The 24,179-nt window shown below is 37.0% G+C and overlaps 1 protein-coding gene across 4 annotated transcripts in view; it reads right to left on the bottom strand.

Annotated features, from left to right (window-relative positions):
- PMS1 (PMS1 homolog 1, mismatch repair system component) overlaps window positions 1-24,179 on the bottom strand; it is a 98,084-nt gene that overhangs the window by 73,617 nt on the left and 288 nt on the right. For 2 of the 4 annotated variants that reach the window (XM_042949441.1, XM_042949444.1), the window contains exons 2-5: window positions 23,252-23,366; window positions 19,373-19,471; window positions 16,736-16,887; window positions 6,662-6,844 (exon numbers count right to left, since the gene is read on the bottom strand). In XM_042949441.1, coding sequence (XP_042805375.1) covers window positions 6,662-6,844; window positions 16,736-16,867 — 315 coding nt within the window. In that variant the 5' untranslated portion in view covers window positions 16,868-16,887; window positions 19,373-19,471; window positions 23,252-23,366. Of the gene's footprint in view, window positions 1-6,661; window positions 6,845-16,735; window positions 16,888-18,392; window positions 18,477-19,372; window positions 19,472-23,251; window positions 23,367-24,179 lie in introns of all 4 variants that reach the window. The other 2 variants (XM_042949443.1, XM_042949442.1) reach the window with 2 other exon arrangements.

Below are 24,179 nucleotides of genomic sequence, written 5' to 3'. Positions count from 1 at the left end.
GCGAGTCTGCCTGCCTATGCATAGTTGTACACTAATATAAGAGCTCTGACTTCATAACCTTCTCCCAGATACTTCACTGAGGGAGACTAGCAATAGGAAAATCTTGGCCCTGGCTTTTCTCCTTAGAACAGAGTTCTATTACCTGTGAGGAGGCTACACTTTAGAAAGCAGGATACCTACCCTACTCTTCAAAAGTTCCTGTGCCTATTTTAATTACAGCTCTGTCACCATGGCTCTAAAGAACATGAAAGGTACTCTATCTACACTGTGGAACAGGAGGCAGAAAACATCAAAATGATGCTAGCAGCTTCCTCCTACCTTTTTACAGCTATGGGGGCCCACAATTAAGGAAGTCCCAACCTTCATCTTTAAAACAGAATGACATAGCTTCTCATTCTGCCCCTTTTGAGCCATGGAGGTTTAATGAAATTTTAAAAAACAAACCCACACATGATGTCATCTCATCACAAAATTGTGTAAAATAAACTTGGTAGATCAGAGTAATACCCAGCACATTGTAACTAATTAAAAAATGGAGGAATGAATCCATAAACATTAGTGGTTATGGCACCTCTGTTAGTTCTTCAGAGGGATAAACAAGAGAAAATAATGAACTTAGGCTACAGAATAAAGACCTTTTGTGAGAAATAGAAGGAATTTATGTAGGAATGTCTGTTAAACTTTAGAAAGGATTTCCCAAAAATGTTGAGTTGTCTGCATAAACTTTGAAAGGGTGAAATACTGCTTGTCAACAAGAAAATGAGCAAGTATGATGATATTATCAACTTTATGATAAAGGTACATACTACTTTTCACATTCAAGTCCAGACTGAAAGTAACTTTCATTTGTATGGCACATGACCGTATTAAAGATACTTTAATAGGTATTATTTCAATTGACTCTCAAATCATTATCCTCACACGACTCTCAGAAAAGTTAACCTGCTTTATGCCTTTGGCCAAGTCTCTTATGCAAACACTTGAGAATTAGGGTTCTGACTTTTCATTGAGTTTGTTTTGATTTTAAGAAAACAAAACTGTTCTGTATTTCTCCTAAAACTGAAGTGTAACTTAGCCTCCACTTAAAATCCGGTTCAAAAAATGTATAACTTTCTTAAACATTTCTCTGGAAAGGAAAAAGATCATTTTTTAATAAATATATAAAATATCTACCTAAAAAGAAATAAAATCTTTTATTATGTGTTTTATTATGTGATAAGAATATATACAAAGTCTTCACAAAAAATTTTATGAACAGCTCAAAACAGAATTTTCACTACCTCTAGCTCATTTTAGTCAGTATGCTTTTTTAATCAGTACCAGGAATTTAACACTGAAGAAAACAAGTATCTCCAAATTATTGCTCTACAAACAACAATAAATTTCAAGATTTTAAAGAAAACCGTATCAATTTGTGTCAGTAACTGATACATTCATCATGGATTTATCAAGCGTAATTACATTTTTAAATGCCAACAGGATACTCTGAAGGTATAAAAACAATGGTTTACTCCTTTGGACTGTTTAATTCTAAGACTGGAAGTCATTTTAAAATTGACAAATTAGGGGGCGCCTGGGTGGCTTGGTCGGTTAAGCGTCCGACTTCAGCTCAGGTCATGATCTCACAGACCGTGAGTTCGAGTCCCGCGTCGGGCTCTGGGCTGATGGCTCAGAGCCTGGAGCCTGCTTCCGATTCTGTGTCTCCCTCTCTGTCTGCCCCTCCCCCGTTCATGCTCTGTCTCTCTCTGTCTCAAAAATAAACGTAAAAAAAAAAAAAAAAAAATTAAAAAAAAAATAAAATTGACAAATTAGGAAAACTGCCCATTCTTTTAAAGTGTGTCAATAAAGAATATAGAATAAGATATGTTTTAAATTCCTCCAATTTTGCTAAAAACCTACTTAATTTTGTTTTTGTAACTAAAATTATTAACATCTTTAATAAGAATACTTTCAACAATCAGAATTTTCGGTGATGGCCATTTAATAGTGTGACAAAACTATATTCCAGATACAAATTATCAATCTACTGAGCCTGAGATAATTTACATCTTTATTACTTTAAAATTGTCTGCATCAGTTAATCTGGCAGATAAAATAACCAAATTGCTAATTTTTATTATGTAACTATAATCTCTGTCCAAAGATTTTCAAAATAAATTGGAGCCTTTAAAAATAAACATGCAACTTCTATACATAAAACTTCAATTCTTTCTGAGTGGTAAAGAATACTCATTACATTTAAAAAGTAAGCTTTTTTCTCCAAGAAGCACTCATTAATAATTAATAACAATAAATCCTGAATAACAATTTTTTAAATCTAATTGACCTTAACAAGCATATATTACTTTCTGTATTTCTGAAATACTGTTCAGAATCCTTTCACGTAAGTTTCAACTTGACTACTCCTTGAGACCATCTACTGAGCCTACCACTGCAGGCCTGGATATATTTATTATTTTAATATGAAGTAATTTTAAACTAATAGATACCTCTCTAACCATGCTAGTAAGACGGAAGCATGACCTACTGTGGAAAATTCAGTACTGGGAGACATGATATTGGAAATGAATTCTTGGCTTTGCCATGGACACATTATATGTCCCTAAATAGGTCACAATTTTCATATTCCATTTACTGCACTGTGCACAGTTCTTCTAAAGTGAACTACTTAGCAAAGCACCCTGCAAACAACACACAATGAAACAGTAACTGACTGATTATTAGACTATATTTTGAAGTTGGAGTAAGAAGACCTAGCATTTGGCTACATAAGACCTCAGTTTCCTTATCAATAATATGAGAAGACAGATCCATAGAAGACCTACATTTTAGGGTGGCTACTCATGAAGCAGACTGAGACAGAGACTAGTGAGCAGGAAGTTCACTGGGGGTGCTCCAGAGATGATCAGCTGTGAGGGCAGGACAGAAAAAGAAGTGGGGCTCTGTAGTCACAAACAAGGACTTGGCTGACCCTGATGGGAGGTGGGGGGGGTAGCCACTCTGGACCAGAGATAGCATGGCAGAGTTGTTCTAAATTGGAATAGAATCTTTATAACCCCTCATTAGTCAGTCACTGGATGCAGGTTGCCCTGCACAATATGGGTAAGTTACCGCTGTACAAATGAGGTAAGGGCAATCGCCAGAGAGAGACACAGCTTTGAGCATTCAGTTACCAATGCTTGGCAGCTAGAGGGGTGAGTTTTCAGTCCTGTCATGGGGGATCTGCCAGTGAACCAGGGGCCACTACTACTACCAAGATCCCTTCCAGTTCTAGATTTTTTGGTGATGCTTTGGCTTTCAGAAACAAGCTCAAATCATCATCAAAACATCTGTGACAAAATAATATATACTGTAAGATTTCATTTAGATCAAGTTCAAGAACAGGTAGAACTAATCTTTGTTGACAGAGGTCATAACAACTATTACCTCTGAGAAATACTAACTGGGACAGGGAATGAGAGAACCTTCAGGGGTGCTGATCATAGTATATACCTTGCCCTGGAGTATGTAAAATACACACACATACCTATGTGAGGGTTTCCCAAAGATTTACAAGAAAAGAGATTTACATAAAATGCTGTTAATATTCTATAAAATAAACACCTGACATTACAATGTGTAAACTGAATATAATTTTTAAAAAGTTTACAGTTTTAGATTATGCTGATAGTTGGACAATTCCTTTATTTCTCTTGTAATTTTGGTATACAAATTACTTCAAGTATTTATACTCAAGGCATTAAAATGCATCAAAAATGAAACAAAAGACAAAATGACAAACTTGGATATCAAGTGGGCCTAAGTCATCAAAAAAAGAAACAAAATAGAGAACACCACTGGACACAGACTTGCAAAACTGCCATTTAAAATCAGAACTACAGTAAAGATTTGAGTAAATCATATGGCTTATTACCATGTATTTTAAAAGACTAAGTATAGTGCTGCCACCTAGTAGACAAAGCTGATAATAACCAATTTCAGTTCTAAAAAGTTATATATATCTTATAGGAAATACAGAAATGCCTTTTTTTTCTGTTTATTCATTTGTGGGTTTTTTTATCCCTTAGATTCCACCTCTGAGTGAAAGGAGATAATGGCTTTCGATTATGGAATGATTAAGTCATGGGGAATAAAAGGCACAGCATAAGGAATATAGTCAATGATACTGTAATAGCGATATATTAAGACATGTTAGCTATAGTTGTAGTGAAGACAACATGATTTATAAACTTGTCAAATCACTATGCTGCATACCCGAAACTAATGTCATCAGCTATACTCAAATAAAAAAATCAATTAATTTTTAAAAACCCAGAAAAGCTGTATATTATTCAACAATACTCTGCCAAAATACACCTTAAAGACTACCACGTTTGGACAACAGCTAAAAAATCAAATAATTATGTTTTCAAATAAATTGTATGATTTCTAAAATAGCTACCAAAAGCTCAAACAATAGTATGTGCTAGTACTGGGAGTTTGAGAGGTTCCCCGATACAAATCTGACCCCATTCTAGAAACAAACACTTTCTACAAGATCCCAGGGCTATAGGTTCCCAGATACAGTCTCTAGGGAGGAAGAAGGGCAATGTCCAGTTAGTTGTACCCTCTAGTTGCTCTTCCCTAAAATATATTTGGAGACTCAGTGAACTCTAAATAAAGTGTTTTGGATAAAGGTTTTAAGCAGAATGCACGTAAGGAAGGACAAGGCCTTTTCTCCTCTACCAATGTGTGAACATCTAGATTCTAACACACAAGGGCCCCTAGTCTTACCCCTAGTACTAGAAGAGTAAACTCTCCCACTTTAAACTCTACCTTGTCCTCTACCCACAATTTTTCTTTGTTAGTTAGGTATCACTTTACAGAGCCCCAAAGTCAAAGAGAAAAGTAGATACTGTGCTGGGACTCTTCATAAAAAAATGGAGAAAATCTACACTATGCCAGCACTCTAAGGGCAAAAGGAAAAAGGGAAGACCACAATAAGCATGGAGATTATATGACTGCCAGGGAGATGAGGCTGGCTACCTAACAGATGCCCAAAGAATGGATGACAAGAGAGCAACATTATCTCATATACATGACACTTTTCTGGGACAAGAGGTACAAAGTCCTATCATTTAATTGTACCTGAGCATTCTCACCCAAATAGAGTCTACAAGCCAAAGCACAAATGGAGGGATACACAGCCAGTGAGCACACATGGGAAACATACCATCACACTATAAAACAGAGCCTGACATACAGAGTAACAGTAGAGCACAAAGAACCTAGTACAGAGTAGTGTGATCAAATGTAAGTGAGACACATGGAAATGAACAAATCAAAGTTTTAGATAGGTTTTGCCACAAACTAGTTATGAAATCTAGTGCAGAGGCAGAGAAGTATAAATGGTACTACGCAAACAAGTTGCTAAGGCACTGAAATGAGGGGTTACCAACATTGAAAGCACCCAACCAGGATCAGGAGAGCAAAGTCCTGGGATCCAGTCTGCCTCTGATTAGCTAGGGTTTAGAACAAGTCAATTCACATCTCTAGAATCAATCTATCTGTATTTACTAGAGAGGTATTTCCAGAGTGGGTTCCACAGTACAATAACAACAAAACAGTGAAATGCTCACCAATAAAAGGATTTCATAGTCAAGTACGCATAGGGAAATGTAACTACTATAAAGCTACCACTCTTAGAGATTCACAATGAACTTTACTACAGTAAAATCTCTAAGAAGAGCTTATAATTAAGATAGTGGTTTAATTTTAATACATTTTTTCAAAGTTAATGGGTCATTAAAGTACTTTTTCTTTTTATAAACATTAACATTGTAGTACTTCCTGGGTGGCTCAGTCCGTTAAGCGTCTGACTCTGGATTTCAGCTCAGGTCACGATCTCACAGTTCATGAATTCGAGCCCTGCTTAGATTTCTCTCTCTGCCCCTCGTCTACTTGCACATGTGCTCTCTCTCAAAATAAATAAACTTAAAACAAAATATTAACGTTGCAAAACACACTTTGCCTTTCCTCAAAAGATCAGACAGAATTACCATGATACAGCAATTCCACTTCTGGATTTTTACTCAAAAGAAGTGAAAGCAGGGACTTCAACAGACATTTGCACACCCACATTCACAGTAGCATTATTCACAATGGCCAAAAGGTGGAAATAACCCAAATGTCCATCAACAAATAAAAGGATAAACAAAAACATGATTTAAACATACCACAGAGGATCATTCAGCCTTAAGAAGAAATAAAATTCCAATACATGTTATAAGATGTAGAAGACATTTTGCTAAATGAAATAAGCCAGACACAAAAGGTCAAATATTATATGACTCCATTAGTCAAATTCATGGAGACAGAAAGTAGGATAGTGGTTACAAGGGATTGGAGGTGGAGAAGGACAATGGGGACTAACCATTAAATGGGCACAGAGTTTTAGTTTGGAGTGATGTCAAAGTTCTGGAAATGGATGGCAATGATGGCTACACATGCTTAAAATCACTGAACTGTACACTTAAAAATGGCTTAAATGGTAAATTTTATGTTATGTATATTCTACTACAATAAAAAAAAACTACACTCTGCCAAATCCTGGGTTAGTTTTCTCTTAATGCTACCATTCTGAGTGTGAAATCACTAAAAAAGTCAATATAAATTACCTTACCTCAGCTACACAACAAATTGACCCCAATGCTTCTCCACGAAAACCGTAAGTTGTCAAATTTTCAAGATCTTCATGACTATTTATTTTTGAAGTGTAGTATTTCATTGCCATTACAGGTGCATCAGTGGCCTTGATACCCTCACCATTGTCTCGCACCTCAATTTTATCAAATCCATAGTTCTCCTATAAAAAGTTAAAGAATACTTTTAGTACATACAGTAAACTGTTGTCACAGAAACAGAAAGCAACATAAGAGAAACAGTTGTGTCATTTATTTACCTTTTGTGGAATCTTAATATTAAGAAAGTAAGAGTTCAAATTGTTAACTCTATCAATTCCTAACTATGGTACAATGGGGAAGCCCCTTGTTTTCCCTGAACTCAGATTCAATTGTAAAATAAAGAAGTCAGTCTAATTGTAAAATAAAGAAGTCAGTTCCCTTGAAGTATTTCAGCACCATTGGATGTTTGTGTTTAAATTTACATTTAAACTTGACTAAGAAAATTCTACTAAATTATATATGCTTTTGCATATATAATCTCTCAAAAAAACAAAACTGAATACTATCACCTTCAAAAACAGCAGCTGATTCTACCCACCAAGAGTCTAGCAATTATCCTTATTCAACCTTTTAATACTTTTCAATACTTTCTCCCTTTAACTATTTACTGCTTTCATAAGAATTTTAAATATTTAGTATAACTTTCTAAAGTTCTTTTTGCAAATAGTCACTGAACAGAAAAATGCTGAGAAAATACATTAAATTTGGCAATCTCTGTGAGTTCTTTACTTGAAAAATGAGGAAAAAAACCCCAACTCAATTCATAGCTTAGTATTTGTAGGCTAATACTAAAAGTATGCATACATAACAAAAACAAAATCTAGGGACACCTGAGTGGCTCAGCTGGTTAAGTGTATGACTCTTGATCTCAGCTCAGGTCATGATTTCAGTTTGCAAGTTCGAGCCCCATGATGCAGCAGCTCGGGATTCTGTCTCTCTCCCTTTCTCTGCCCCCCACCCCCTCTCAAAATAAATTAAAATAAACATTTAAAAAAAGGTTCAAAAACAAAATCTAAATCCCTATAGAGATCTTCCTGCAATTACAATCACTCTAGTATTTTAAAATAATACAGTTTTTTAATAACCTGAATTTAAGTAATACTGTGTAAGTACTTTTTAGGTAAATTAGATGTCAGGTGTTGGAGGGAGACCCTTAAGAATTAGTTCCTCATCTCTCTCAATCCACAATTAACATCCTAGAAACAGTTTGGCTGCTTCATTTTATAGAAAAATCATTAACTACAGAAAACTAATCTTGCAATACAAATACAACTCCAGACATGTGAGTAAAATAATACAAAGATCTGTTTAAATTTTTAAAATAAGATCAACTTTAATTATGAAAACATTCCTAGTCAGGATAGTTATTATTGTATGAAATCATAATAAAACAAGTCTTATCATGTACAGCAACACAGTCATTTATTTTAAAACTCTACAAAGCAGAAACTGGTAAATATCAAGATACTAAAATATACAGCCAGATAAAAATGTGTACTTTACTTTTATCAGAAGACTTCTGTAGGCTGCCTAACACTACTTTTAAAAACGTGCTTTTCTTCCAGAGAGCTTTAAGAACAAAGTATGTCTGCCTAAGATTCAGGAGTGAAATATGTCAAATATAATTATCTAATCCTATTTATTATCAATTGTATTCTAATCGAATCAGTCACTATAGTATACAAAATACCTTAAAAAACATAAATTGCCTTTCTTTGGGTTTAATAAATATTTTCCATGTTTATAAAGGTTACAATACGTTGACCCTTGAACACAAGAATTAGGGGTGCTGACTCCCACATTGTCAAAAATCCATGTATAATTTTTGACTTCTCAAGAACTTAATAGCCTATTTTTTAAAAAATTTTTAATTCTAGCAGAGTTAACATAGCATTATATGTTCAAGTGTACAATGTAGTGATTCAGTACTTTCATCTATTACTTGGTGCTCATCAAGACAAGTGTGCTGTTAATCCCCTTCACCTATTTTATCATAGGGTAGTCCTATTTTTAACTTTTTGATGAACCTCAATATTGTTTTCCACAGTGCCTGCACCAGTCTGCATTCCCACCAAGAGTGCAAGAGGGTTCCTTTTTCTCCACACCTTCAACACTTTGCTTCTTGTGTTGGTGATTTTAGCCATTCTAACAGGTGTGAGGTGATCTCTCATTGCAGTTTTGATTTGAGTTTCTCCGATGATGCTGAACATCATTTCATGTTTGTTAGTCATCTGTACTTCTTCTTTGGAAAAATGTTCATGTATTCTATTTTTTAATTGGATTATTTGGGGTTTTGGTGTTGAGTTGTAGCAGTTCTCTATACATTTTGGATATGCCATTTGCAAATACCTTCACCCATTTGGTGGGTTGCCTTCTAGTTTTATTGTTTTCTTTGCTGTGCAGAAGCTTTTTATTATGATGTTGTGCTAATAGCTTATTTTTGCTTTTACTTCACTGGTCTGATAAGATGTATCTAGAAAAATGTTACAGCCAAAGTCTGACAAATTATGTCTGACTTTGTGTGCTCTTACAAGAGTTTATGGTTTCAGGTCTCACATTTAGATCTTTAATCCATTTTTGAATTTATGGTTTAAGAAAGTGGTGCAGTTTCTTTCGCATGTAGCTGTCCAGTTTTCCCAGCACTATTTATTGAAGAGACTGTCTTTTTCCCATTGCATTTTTCTTGCTTCCTTTGTGGAAGATTAATTAACCATAAAATTATGGGTTTACTTCTGGATTTTCTGTTCTGTTTTATTGATCTATGTGTCTATTTTTGTACTGGTACCATAGTGTTTTGATTACTACAGCTTTGTAATATAACTTGAAACTTTGGGATTGTGATCCTTCCAGTTTTGTATTTCTTTTTCAAGACTGCTTTGGCTATTCAGGGTCTTTGTGATTCCATACAAATTTTAGGACTGTTTATTCCCGTTCTGTGAAAAATGGTGTTGTTATTTTGATGGGGATTGTATTAAATTTGTAGATTGTTTTGGGTAGCATGAACATTTTAACATTTGTTCTCCTAACCCATAAACATGGACTGTCTCTCCACTTCTTCATGTCTTCCATTTCTTCCAACAGAGTTTATAGTTTTCAGAGTATAGATCTTTCACTTCCTTGGTTAACTTTATTCTTAGGTACCTTATTATTTTAGGTGCGGTTGTAGATGGGATTTTTTGAAATTTCTCTTTCTGCTACTTCATTATTAGTATACAGAAGTGAAACAGATTTCTGTATGTTGATTTTGTATTGTGTGACTTTACTGAATTCATTTATGGTAGTTCTAGTTCTAGCAGTTTTTGGAGGAGTCTTTAGGGTTTTTAAAATATAGTATGTCATCTGCAAATTGTGAAAGTTTTATTTCCTCTTTACCAATTTGGATGCCTTTTATTATTTTCTGTTGTCTGACTACCTATTGTCTGATACCTAGGACTTCCAGCAACATGTGAATAAAGGTGGTGAGAGTGGACATCCTTGTCTTGTTCCTGACCTTAGGGGAAAAGCTCTCAGTTCTTCTCCATTACTATGTCAGTGGTATTATATTGAGTTATGTTCTGTCTAAACCTACTCTAGTGATGGTTTGTTGTTGTTGTTGAAGGCTTTTATCATGAATGGATATTGTATTTTGTCAAATACTTTTCCTGCATCTATTGAAATAATACGGTTTTTATCCTCTCATTATTTATCACATTGACTGATTCTCAAATATTGAAAAACCCTTGCAACCCAAGAATAAATCCCACTTGATCATGGTGAATAAATTTTTTAAATGTTGCCCCTCCCCTGCTCATACTCTCTGTCTCAAAAATAAATAAAACATTAAAAAAAAATAAAAATAATAAAGGGGGGGGGTGCGCCTGGGTGGCTCAGTCGGTTGGGCTTCCAACTTTGGCTCAGGTTATGATCTCACGGTTTGTGAGTTCAAGCCCCGGGTTGGACTGTGTGCTGACAGCTCAGAGCCTGGAGCCTGCTTCAGATTCTGTGTCTCCTCTCTCTCTGCCCCTCCCCTGCTCATGCTCTGTCTCTCTCTGTCTCAAAAATAAATAAAACATTAAAAAAAGTTTTTTTTAATGTTTATTTATTCTTGAGGTCAGGTAAGGGGCAGAGAGGGACAGAGGATCCAAAGTGGGCTCTGTGCTGACAGCAGCAGATAGCCTGATGTGGTGCTTGAACTCACAAAGTGGAGATCATGACCTGAGCTGAAGTCAGATGCTTAACCAACTGAACTACCCAGGCATCTCCCATGGTGAATGATTTTTTTAAATGTACTGTTGGATTCTCTTTGCTAATATTTTGTTGAGGATTTTGGCATCTATGTTCATCAGAGATTATGGCTTGCAGTTCTCTTTAATTGTGATGTCTTTATCTGGCTTTGGTGACGGGGTAATGCTGACCTCATACAATAAATTTGGAAGTTTTCCTTCCTCTATTTTTGTGGAATAGTTTGAGAGTAGGTATTAACTCCTAAAATGTTTAGAAGAATTCCCCTGTAAAGCCAGTTCATTTGCAATTTTTGTCTGTTGGGAGTTTTTTGATTACTGATTCAATTTCACTGCTGGTAATCAGTCTATTCAAATTTTTTATATCTTCCTTTTTGCAGTTTTTGGTAGTTCATAAATTTCTAGGAATTTATGTTTCTTCTAGGTTCTACAATTTGTTGGCATATACTTTTTCATAATATTCTAATTGTATTTCTGTGGTGTTGGTTATTTCTCTTCATTTGTGATTTTATTTCTTTTTTTTTTCTTTTTTGATGAGTCTAACTAGAGGCTTACCAATCTTTTTGATCCTTTCTAAAAACCAGCTCCTAAACTGACATTTTATTACTTTTTTAGTTTGTGTCATTTATTTCTGCTCTAATCTTTATATCTCCTTTCTTCTACTCATTTTGGGTTTTGTTTGTTCTTTTTCTAGCTCCTTTAGGTATAAGGTTAGGTTGTTTGAAATTTTTCTTGCTTCTTGAGGTAAGCCTGTATTGCTATAAACTTCCATCTTAGATCCACTTTTGCTGCATCCCAAAGATTTTAGACTGCTGCATTTTCATTTGTCTCCCTGGTTTTTTTTTGTTTTTTTTTTTTAATTTCTTTGATTTCTTGGCTGACCTATTCATTGTTTGGTAGCATGTTATTTAACTTCTATGTATTTGTGCTCTTTCCAGATTCTTTGTGTTTATTTGGTTTCATTATGGTCAGAAAAGATGCATGGTATGACTTTGTTCTTTCTGAATGTTGACACTTGTCTTGTGGCGTAATATGTGATCCATTCTGGAGAATGTGTGATGAGCACTTGAAAAGAAAGTGTATTCTGCTGTTTTAGGATGGAATATGAAAAGAAAGTCTATTCTGCTGTTTTAGAATGGACTGTCCTAAATATATCTGTTAAATCCATCTGGTCCAGTGTGTCATTCAAAGCTACTGTTTCCCTGTTGATTTTCCTAGATTATCTGTCCACTGATGTAAGTGAAGTGTTAAAGTCCTCTATGTTATTTTATTACTATCAATTAGTTCCTGTTTCTTTTTAACTATTTTACTCATTTAAGTGCTATGTTGGGTGCGTAAATATTTACAGTTGTTACACCTTCTTGCTGGATTGTCCTCTTTACAGTTATAGGGTGCCCTTGTCTCTTGTTACTGTCTTGGTTTTAAAGTCTATTTTGTCCGACATAAATCATTGCTACCCCTGCTTTCTTTTGACATCATATACATGAAATATGTTTCTCCATCCCCCACTTCCAATCTGCAGATGTTTTTAGATCTGAAATGAGTCTCTTGTTGGCAGAAAATAGACTGGTCTTGGGTTTTTATCAATTCCGTCACCCTACATCTTTTGATTTGAACATTTAGTCCATTTATATTCAAAGTAATTATTGATATTTATTGCCATTTTGTTACTTGTTTTGTGGCTGTTTTTGTAGTTCTCTGATACTTTCTTCTCTTGCTCTCTTTCAAGGTTTGCTGGCTTTCTTTAAAATTATATACCTGGATTCTTTTCTCTTTATTTTTTGCACTTTTATTACTGACTTTTTGGGTTTTTGCATATAGCAGTCTATATTAAGCTGACTGATGGTCACTTAAGTCTGAACCATTTCTTCTCTCTCCAAATGTTTTAGGTATATGGTGCCATATTTTACATCCTTTTGTGAATCTCTTGACTGATTTTTATTTTATTTTTATTTAAATGTTTATTTATTTTTGAAAGACAGAATGCGAGCGGGGGTGGGGCAGAGAGGCAGAGAGACACAGAATCTGAAGCAGGCTCCAGGCTCTGAGCTGTCAGCACAGAGCCCCATGTGGAGCTCGAGCTCACAAGCTGTGAGATCATGACGTAAGCTGAAGTCAGCTGCCCAACCGGCTGAGCCACCCAGGCGCCCCACTCTTGACCAATTTTTAAAGACATACTTATTTTTACTGCTTTAGTGCTTCTCAATTTTTTTACTCCTACTTTTGCTCTTCCCTTTCCACTCAAAGACTCCCCTTTAACATTTTTTTTTTTTATTAAAAAAAAATTTTTTTTAACGTTTATTTATTTTTGAGACAGAGAGAGACAGAGCATGAACGGGGGAGGGTCAGAGAGAGGGAGACACAGAATCTGAAACAGGCTCCAGGCTCTGAGCTGTCAGCACAGGGGCCCGATGCAGGGCTCAAACACATGGACCGTGAGATCGTGACCTGAGCCGAAGTCGGCTGCTCAACCGACTGAGCCACCCAGGTGCCCCATCCCCTTTAACATTTCTTATGAGGGTTGGTTTAGTGGTCATGAATTCCTTTTTCTCTCTCCTATTCTGAATGGGGAAACTCTCTCTCTCCTGTTCTGAATGATTGCCTTGATGAATAGAGTACTCTTGGCTGTAGGTTTTTTCCTTTCAGCACTTTGACTATATCATGCCACTCTCTTCTGGCCTGCCAAGTTTCTACTGACAAACCTGCTGATAGCCTTATGGGGTTTCCCTTATATGGAACTGGCTTCTCTTACTGCTTTTAAAATTCTCTATCACTACTTTTTGCCATTTTAATTACTATATGTCTTTATGTATGCCTCCTTGGGTTGATTTTGTTGAGGGATCTCTGTGCCTCCTGCATGTGGACCTCTGTTTCCTTTCCCAGATTAAGGACATTTTCAGCTATTATTTCTTCAAATATATTTTCTTCCCCCTTTTCTCTTCTTCTGGGATCCCTATAGTACAAATATTATGCTTGATGGAGTCACTGACTTCTCTAAGTCCATTCTCATTTTGAATAATTTTTTCTCTCACCGTTTGGCTTGATTACTTTCTAAGATTCTGTGCTCCAGGTTGCTAATTTGCTCCTCTGCATCCTCTAGCCTGCTATTATTCAATCTATTGTTTCTTAAACTTCATTTACTGTGTTATTTATAGCTGGTTCTTTTTTTCTCTCTTTGTTAAGGACCTCACTGATGTCCTCCACTCTTTTCTCAAGTCCAGTATCTTTATGATCATTACTTTAAATTCTCTATCAGGCATATTACTTGTATCTGTTTCTCCGAGGTTTCTTCCTGTGGTTTGGCCTTGCTCTTTCATTCAGTACATATATCCTGTCTCTTCATTGTGTCTAGCTCTCTGTGTCTGTTTCTGTGTGTTAGGAAAGTCAACCACAGTGCAGTGTCCCCTATTCACCAGAACGTGTCACTTCAGGAGTGTCTCCTATGTGTGTTGGGCCTGCTGTTGTATCCTGGCTGCTTTTTCCTTTGCTGCAGTACCCTGCGGAGACTCTCCTTGACTGTTGTGGGCACTATTTGGTCCCTGGCTGCCGTGGGGCACACAGTTTTAACAAGATGAGTGCTTGTCTGCTTGCAAAACAAGACCTGCTGCCGCTGCTAGACTGAAGCCCCACATAGTGCATAGGCTGGAAGATACAGTGTTGGGAAGGTTTGCTCTGGTCTTCTGGGAGAGGGGACTCAAAATGCCAGAACTGAGGCATATGTGACTGGGAAGTGTGGATCTGCTGAAGTGCAGTGTTGGGGCAGGGGCCATGGGGTAAGCAAGTTAGGTAGTGTCAGTGCCACGCTGGTTCTCACATGTGGCCATGTGTTTACACTGGGGCATATGGGAGAGAAATGGTATCTGCCCATTCCTTTTTTCCGGGAGGAGACCCACAGTGATCCCTGCTGTCTGGGACATGCTCTGAAATGAGTAAACTACTCTCCCTCCCATTTTCAAACTGCTGTTTCTATGCTGTAACTCCAAGAGCTGTTGGTTGTGCTCTCTTTAAGGGCAGGGACTCCACTTCCTATTGTTATCCAGGCTCTCCCAGAATGTGGCTTTTTAAAATTCCATGCTTTAGGTCCTGCTGGCTTTAAGAATTCATGGAATTCGGCCCCTCTGGCTTTCAAAGCCACATATTTGGGGCTTCATCTTCCCCATGCAGGTTGCCTAGTGCAATATAGTCTATTTCTCCTCCCTCTTCATATCTGCAGTTCTCTCCCCTCCATGGAGCACTCCCCACCACGTCTCTGCTCTTCCTACCCTCTTTGATGTGGCCTCTTGTCTACCACTTCTCTTTAGCTGTGGAGTTTGTTTTGCCAGCCTTCAAGTCTGTTCCGGGTTATTTACACTGATGTGAGTGTTACCTAGTTGTATCTGTGGAACTAGGTGAGCTTAGGGTCCTCTTACTCCGCCATGTTCCCAGCCTCCTCTTAATAGCCTCATATTGACTAGCAGCTTCACCAATAACACAAAAAGTCAATTAACACACATTTTGTATGTTACATATAGTATATGCTATATATTCTTACAATAAAGTAAATTCAGAAAAAGACAATGTTATTAAAATCGTAAGGAAAAGAAAATATATTTGCGGTACTGTACTATATTTATCAAATAAAAAATCCACATCAAAGTGGACTCATGCAGTTCAAACCTGTGTTATTCAAGGGCCAACTGTATATTGTTGAAAACAAATACAGGTTTGGGGCACCTGGATGGCTCAGTCGGTTGAGCGTCCAACTTCGGCTCAGGTCACGATCTCACAGTTTGTGAGTTCGAGCCCCACGTTGGGCTCTGTGCTGACAACTCAGAGCCTGGAGCCTGCTTTGGATTCTGTCTGTCTGTCTGTCTGTCTCTCTCTCTCTCTCTGCCCCTCCCCCACTAGTGCTCTGTCTCTCAAAAATAAATAAAGAAAGATCTGAACTGCAATCTGATTCACTACTTACTAATTATAGGACTTTGGGAAAAGTTCTCAGAACCTTAATTACTTGTAAAACAGGTATAGTAGTAGATAATTCAGAGTTTTTATAAGGAGCAATTACAACTACATGTATATGTAGTTCACATACAAACTATAATATATATATGTACATATACATATATGAAAAAAGGAAAGTCTTTGCTATAAAGATTTTTATCAGTATCATTTCTTATGCTGTCATACTAACTGTAAATACCTGATAATTAGAAGATTATAAAAATGTATTCCTACATTCACTCAAACAATTTATTCACCATTATGTACCAGGCACTGGCCAGGTATGAAGCACACAAAAAATGAAAAAATATATACCTTACCTCTATGAGCTAGTAGTTTATAATAAGGGAGATAGACATGCAAACTAATTGTAATAAATCAATATCGTAAGTCATATTAACTCATGATTTAATATATAGCACTTAAAATTTTTTAATGTGACAACTATGACACAAGGGAAATAGTTTTGAAATTAGGTTTGAGGAAAAGATAAAATGCAAATGAGCATAAAACAAGTAAATAACCAAGCATAACCAAAGAATAATAGTAGAAAATACGGACAAATTAGATTCATGTTTTTGGTGATAGAGTCCTAAAGAATAACTTTTCTTTTAAAATTTCCTTTAGTGTTACTGTAATATTGACTTAAGTTAAAGTTTATTTTTAAGAATTTACTCTTAAGAAAGTAAAACATGCAATGTCCTAAGAATAATTCACTAATACATAGAAAGAGAAAGATAACAGCTGTAAGGAGAACTCATCTGCCCAGCCCTTTTTTGCTTTAAAGGTATTTGGCTTTTCAGGGACACTCACCAGTTTAACATCTATGCTTGTGGCACCTGCATCCAAGGAGTTTTCAATGAGCTCTTTCACAACACTGACCACTGAAGTGATTATCTGAGAACTTGAAAGGAGGCGCACTGTTGCTGCAGGCAACTGTTTCATTCTAGCTTTTAGCAGAGTAGCTAAAGATAAAATGTAAGTTATAAAAATAAACATTATTAAACATTCCTAACAGATCTGATAGTAACAATAATTAATAGCAGCTCACATTTACTGAACTTCCCAGTATGCCAGGTTCTATTTTAAGCACACGGTATTAAATCATTTATTTCTTACAATATTCTTTAAAATAGAAATCTCACCTCCATCTTACAAGACTGAGGCACAGAGAAGTTAGCTAGTATATCACACTACGGTAATAATTAAACAACAATAAGAAGAATTGTGCTATAATGCGTGTAGTATATGATCTACAAAGCTAGGAATGACCAGGTGGATCCTTGGAATGTGGGTGACATCAGTCAGTCATAAGCCTTAATGGCATTCTCAAACCTCATTAATCATCTATACATTATGATGAGTCCAATGCCTTTTTCAGTTACTGAGCTCTATTGCAATTAGGGTGCCTAGACCCTAGCATTACCATTAATATAAACTACTCAGATCTCAGACATATCAGATAGCTATCTTCTATACTACCGTGCCTAAAACATCATTCCAATCATGGAGCTTTCCAAGACAAAGCTCCAATCTCTATGCTGGCATTCAAGGTCCTTTACGTGCAGTCGAACCTATATATCCAAAATCTCTTTGCCACTAAATGTTTTAGCTAAAAAAGCCTTTGTCTAGGGGCACCTGAGTGGCTCAGTTAGTTGAGTGCCTGACTCTTAATTTCAGCTCAGGTCATGATCACAGGCTCGTGAGATTGAGCCCCTTATCAAGGTCCACACTGAGCATGGAACCTGCTTGAGATTCTCTCTTCCCCACTCTGCCGCTGTCCCCTACTCACTAAAAAAATTTTTAAGTAAATTTAAAAAACCCTTTGTCTAATAAAACCCTTTCAAACAAAGAAACAAAAAAAACCTCATATGGAAATCCCATATGTAAAGCATACAGGGAGTAAGGTTTGCATCTGCCTTAATGCTTAATTTCAGAAGAGATTTCAGGAAAAGAAAAAACACTAACTTGAAAGAGTGCAATTCTTCTATTGCAAGACCCAAAAATGGGAAAGAGGGGAACCCTAGGTACTTCTTTAATTTACCATGATTCACTTGCTCACATGATTTGATCCTATGGAATCTAAATCTAAACAAAAGCAATGCCAGCAATGCCAAACAAAATAAAAAGATATCCATTTAGGATCCTTTCTCAGGCAAATTAAAACATAAACAGCACAGTCACGTAAAGAATAGGTAAACAAGAAATGGAGAGTAGCCACTAGAACAATTACATAGGAATTTAGGGGATGCATTTATGGGAAGAGGCCAACATACTGAGTTCTGAGCAATATTAACTGATCACCGTTAATAAATAGAACTATATTATGCTTTGTACAAGGCAAATCTGATTAGCACAGCAGAAAAACATACCAGATTGGAGTCTTTAAAAAACGTGTTTGGAGGTTCATCTTTATTACATGTTAACTGAAACAAATCACTTACCTTTCTGTATAAAATCAATTCATTACCTGTATCAATGGGGATAGTGTCTCACTGGTTTGTTGTGAGGATCAAATAAGCAAGCTATATGAAGTTTTCTGTAAATGACAAGGCTACAGAAAATGTACAGTATTGTGATATGGGGTCATTATGGAATGGAATGATGGGAATTTTTAATACTAACAATTAACTTCTAATTAAGCTGCATATTTGATTTAGTTTTGGGGTACATAGTTTTAGGGAGAGTGGCTTTGTAAACAACCATCTCTCAATTTTTTTTGTGGCTCTCAAGGGCTGGGAGGCTATTCTAGTCTGGAAAACAGTGTGGACAGTTAGGCCACTCCACTCTCATACCATTCAGACAAATTAGTGCTATCATAGCAAAAGGCACCCTCTGCACTCTACCCAAGGTTCTGACTGGACACAGGTCTGAGGATATAGAGCCGCACTATTCAACATGGTAGCCACTAGGCAAATGTGACTACTGAGCACTTGAAATGTGGCTACTCCAAATTAAAATATTCTAATACAATCTGGGTTTCAAACTCAATATAAAAAAAACATATACAATATACACTTTTATTAAGTTCTTATATGGACCTTAAGATAAAATGATGTTCTGAATATACTGGCTTACCTCAGTATTAAAATTAACTTCATTTTTAAAATTTGTTTTAATAGGATTATGAGAACATCTAAAATTATACATGGCATACATTATAGTTCTATTGGACAGAGACATACAGAGTAGTGGTTAACAGAGCAGGCTCTGAAATCACACTACTTTCGTTATATCCTAGCTCGTATGCTAATAAAATTAAAATCTAGAACTCAATCACCTAATCTATAGAAATGGAGAGGATAATAATATATGGTTTTGGTGAGAAGTAAATAAGATAATGAATACAACTTATTACAACGTTTCACATACACATTTTAAAGATCCCAGGATACTTGGACTACATTGAGTTCCTCCAAACACCTAAATGAATACTGTCCCTACCCTCACCTTCGAATCCTTACTTCCACAGAGGTTAATCCATGGCCTGGAATCAGGTCAGGCTTGGGTTCAAGAGGTCTTCTACTTTACTTTGAGAATCCCAAGGATCTAAGAAAAACAAATCAAACTTTGGGGTATAACTTTAGCATCACCTCACCTTTTACTCTTTCTGGGAAATCTTATTAATCCTCAGCATCTTTGCCTCATTCTCTACAATCTGTCTTACAAAATTTACTATTTTTCTCCCCAAGTCCCTAATTTCATCCCAATCTTCCAGTTTACTGAGGTCAAGGCAGACCACAGAATGCACTCTTCTATCTTCACACACATCTTACCTCCTCCACCCCACTATGTCCTCTGGTTTCTTAAAAATGTTTACACCTTTGCCCATACTCTACTTCTCTAACTCCCAAGTCAATGTCTCTTCCTCCTAAGAACTTTCATCTACTTTCTTTATCCAGTCCTCCCACAGGCATCTTGACCTTCAAAGCAAAAGCAAAAAAATTCTTACCTCAACCCTATTACCCCAATGATTATCTTGTTTCTTTAAGATGCCAAACATCTAAATCTATAACCACAACAGAGATCTCTCTTCTCTTCCCACATTAAAACAGCCATTTTTTTTTCTTTAAGCTTATTTATTTTGAGGGGGAGAGAGAGAACGAGAGTGAGCAGGGGAGGAGCAGAGAGAGACGAAGAGGGAGAGAATCCTAAGCAGGCACCTCGCTGTCAGCACAGAGCCTAACATGGGGCTCAAACTCATGACCAGTGAGATCATGACCTGAGCCAAAATAAAAAGTCTGATGCTTAACTGACTGATACACCCAGGCACCCCCAAAACAGCCTTTTCTAATAATCAGTGTCAAAGTGACCTCAAGATAAGTACTTGTAAAACAGAATTTATCATCCTGCACCCCTGCCCATGCCCTCTACTTCACTTTGCTGTTTCTCTTAGTAACACACTGTTCTTAGTGACTCAAGTCAAAAACCTCAATCTTCTTTTGCCATCAATCCCATTATTTGCATCTCTACTTCCTAGTGTCATCCTATCTATCAATCTAGACTCAGTTCCAAAGTCATTTGTAACATGGTCCCTTCTGATCACTCAACCAAGAATGATCCTTTCCTCCCCCTACATTCTTAAAGAACTTGACTTGCATCACTCATGGGATGTTTATCACACCTGTCTTGACCTGTACAACTTCTGAATGCAGGTAATCATATATTATGTATTTCTGGATGCAGCACAGAACAATCATAGTACTTCACTCACAGCAAGCACTTGGAAGAATACTAATCAAGGGCCACAAAGAACAATTCGATCAGCAAGCCAATGTAAACATTAGGAAAAGTGTCCTCCTTCCTAGCAAGTCACACTCTGTTTTAACTGGCTTCCATATCATCCCCTACCTCACCCGTATCTCCTAATCAGACTTTTTTCTGGACTGAAGGACTTTATTTCCAAGAACTTTCTAAATATCATCATTTAGATAACATGTCCCAAATTGACCTCAGATCCTTCTCTAATTAACTATCTTCCCATAGACCTTATGAAGATAAAAAGCTTCTGCACAGCAAAGGAAACAACCAACAAAACTAAAAGGCAACTAATGGAATGGGAAAAGATATTTGCAAATGACATATCGGACAAAGGGCTAGTATCCAAAATCTATAAAGAGCTCACCAAACTCCACACCCGAAAAACAAATAATCCAGTGAAGAAATGGGCAGAAAACATGAATAGACACTTCTCTAAAGAAGACACCCAGATGGCCAACAGGCACATGAAAAGATGCTCAACGTCACTCCTCATCAGGGAAATACAAATCAAAACCACACTCAGATATCACCTCACGCCAGTCAGAGTGGCTAAAATGAACAAATCAAGAGACTATAGATGCTGGCGAGGATGTGGAGAAACGGGAACCCTCTTGCACTGTTGGTGGGAATGCAAACTGGTGCAGCCACTCTGGAAAACAGTGTGGAGGTTCCTCAAAAAATTAAAAATAGACCTACCCCATGACCCAGCAATAGCACTGCTAGGAATTTACCCAAGGGATACAGGAGTACTGATGCATAGGGGCACTTGTACCCCAATGTTTATAGCAGCACTCTCAACAATAGCCAAATTGTGGAAAAAGCCTAGGTGTCCATCAACTGATGAATGGATAAAGAAATTGTGGTTTATATACACAATGGAGTACTATGTGGCAATGAGAAAGAATGAAATATGGCCCTTTGTAGCAACGTGGATGGAACTGGAGAGTGTGATGCTAAGTGAAATAAGCCATACAGAGAAAGACAGATACCATATGTTTTCACTCTTATGTGGATCCTGAGAAACTTAACAGAAACCCATGGGGGAGGGGAAGAAAAAAAAAAGAGGTTAGAGTGGGAGAGAGCTAAAGCATAAGAGACTCTTAAAAACTGAGAACAAACTGAGGGTTGGTGGGGGGTGGGAGGGAGGGGAGGGTAGGTGATGGGCATTGAAGAGGGCATCTTTTGGGATGAGCACTGGGTGTTGTATGGAAACAAATTTGACAATAAATTTCATATATTAAAAAAAAAACTCTCTTCCCATATTTGGTAATAAAAACAGCTACCATAAGCAATTTCATATAGATATGTATATATATGTATATATCTATATACATACACACACACACCCACATAATTCCCATTAGTCCTTACAACAACCCTATCATTCCTCTATCACAAATGAAATTTGAAAGTTTTATAAGAACAAGATCAGAAGATTCATGATCACAAAACTAGTCTGTGATGGATACACACCTGCATATCTTGGCATGTTTCACTCAAAGGCAATGCTCAGCTCATCCACTCTCACATGGAAAAATTAAAAATCCTGAAATCATCCTAAAAATTCTACTTTTTCTATATTCTGCCACTCAGTCCTATCTATTCTACTACCTAAATATTTCTCATACTAGTCCTCTCTATACCTATGACCTCTGTTTAGCCCTTAAACATTTCTCTCCTAATGCACTGCAATAACCACCTTATTGATATTCTGCCTCAATCTCAACCAATGATAGGGTTCTTTCTATATTTAAATTTCATCATGTTGCTACCCTACTTAAAATTTTATAAAGAGTTCCAACTGCTGGGGCGCCTGGGTGGCTCAGTCGGTTGAGCATCCAACTTCGGCTCAGGTCATGATCTCCCAGCTCATGAGTTTGAGCCCTGAGTTGGGCTCTATGCTGACACCTCGGAGCCTGGAGCCTGCTTCGGATTCTGTGTCTCCCTCTCTCTCTCTCTCTGCCCCTAACCCACTCGCATTCTGTCTCTGTCTTTCAAAAATAAATAAACATTTAAAAAAAAATTTTTTTTAATTAAAAAAAAAAAAAAAAAAAAAAAAGAGTTCCAACTGCTAACCAGGTAAGGTCCAAAATCCTTAGCTGGACCTTTATCTTTCTAACCTCATCCCACTGTTCTACAAATGCACAGTAAGCCTGTCATACTGCACAACCTGTCTCTCTTAATGTGGTGGCACTCACTGGTTCCTTAGCTCACAAGGTTCCCTTTCTATACGAATGACTTCTAATCATCCTTCCAGATTTAGTTCAAGTATCACCTCCTCAAGGAAGCCCTTCTTAACCACTCCAACATCAACCCTCTCCCACTGAACAGATTAGGCATTTCTTTGTACTCCCATAGCACCTTTTCCTTAGAGCTAACGGAAACTCATCATAGGCTATTCTAACCATTGTTTTTCTGTCTCTTCCTCCTGGCTCAGAGTTCTCTGAGGACAGAGATTTTATATTAATCTCATATCCTTAGCATAACCTGTTGAACACAGCCAGCATTCCACTGTATATATGCTAAATGACACATTCTGAAAAGTGAAAGAGTTGCAGTCAGGCTTACATCACAGCATAGAATGTGTGAAATTATCAGGAATCAGTCTTCCATATTTGATGGGAAGGAAATCAAACACTCCTGAAAGTACTTCCAGGAAAGTCATTTAAGGACAACAAAGTACCTAAAAAAGAAGCAGAGAACTTAATAGGCTTTAGGGAAACACAGTGAAATAATTTACTTTGAAAACATGATAAATGTAGGGCACCTGGGGTCTCAGTCAGTTTGTCCTCCAACTCTTGATTTCAGCTCTGATCATCATCTCACTGGATTGGGATCTGGCCAGCGTGGGGCTCTGCACTGAGCATGGAGCCTGCTTGGCATTTTCCTCTCTCGGCTCCCTTCCCCCGCCCCCACCCCCTACAGCTCTCTCAAAAAAAATAAATACACATTTTTAAAAACAAGGAAAAACTAAAGTGGAAAAAGAACCATAATAAATATAACCCAATAGTTTCATAGAACCAATAGAAATGCAAGACACATACATAGCTATAACCAACCTTCTTTTACACTAATTTTGAAATATTACTGAAAGTTACTTCAGGAATACAAATCACAAACTTTGTGAACTGACGAGGTAATGAAATTCGCCGTCAGAGATGATTTCAAATAATCTTAACGTTTCCTCTCCGTTCTCAAATAAGATAAATTTTTGAAATTCACATTTCCTCAGCAGGCATTACAAGTGCCTGTCTTCAGCGTGTGGATACACCCAGAATGACACCAGTAAAAACCATGGTTAAGTGAGAGTTTGCTTGCCTCAGCTGTAGGACGCCACAACATACAACCTAAACCACACTCACGAGTAAAGGCTGTCCGGGGCTAAAATGTCTGCCTGGCAGACAACTTTAAGTCCTGCACTCAGAAGGATCTGGGAAATGGGCTGCAACAAAGGCCTAAACACGGTTTGGTCAGGAATGGCCACACCAGACATTAG

This window comes from Panthera leo, chromosome C1, assembly GCF_018350215.1.
Source record: "Panthera leo isolate Ple1 chromosome C1, P.leo_Ple1_pat1.1, whole genome shotgun sequence".
In the NCBI taxonomy this organism is placed as follows: Eukaryota; Metazoa; Chordata; class Mammalia; order Carnivora; family Felidae; genus Panthera; species Panthera leo.
Note: the sequence above shows the minus strand (reverse complement) of the source record. Positions and strands in the feature narration are given on the sequence as shown.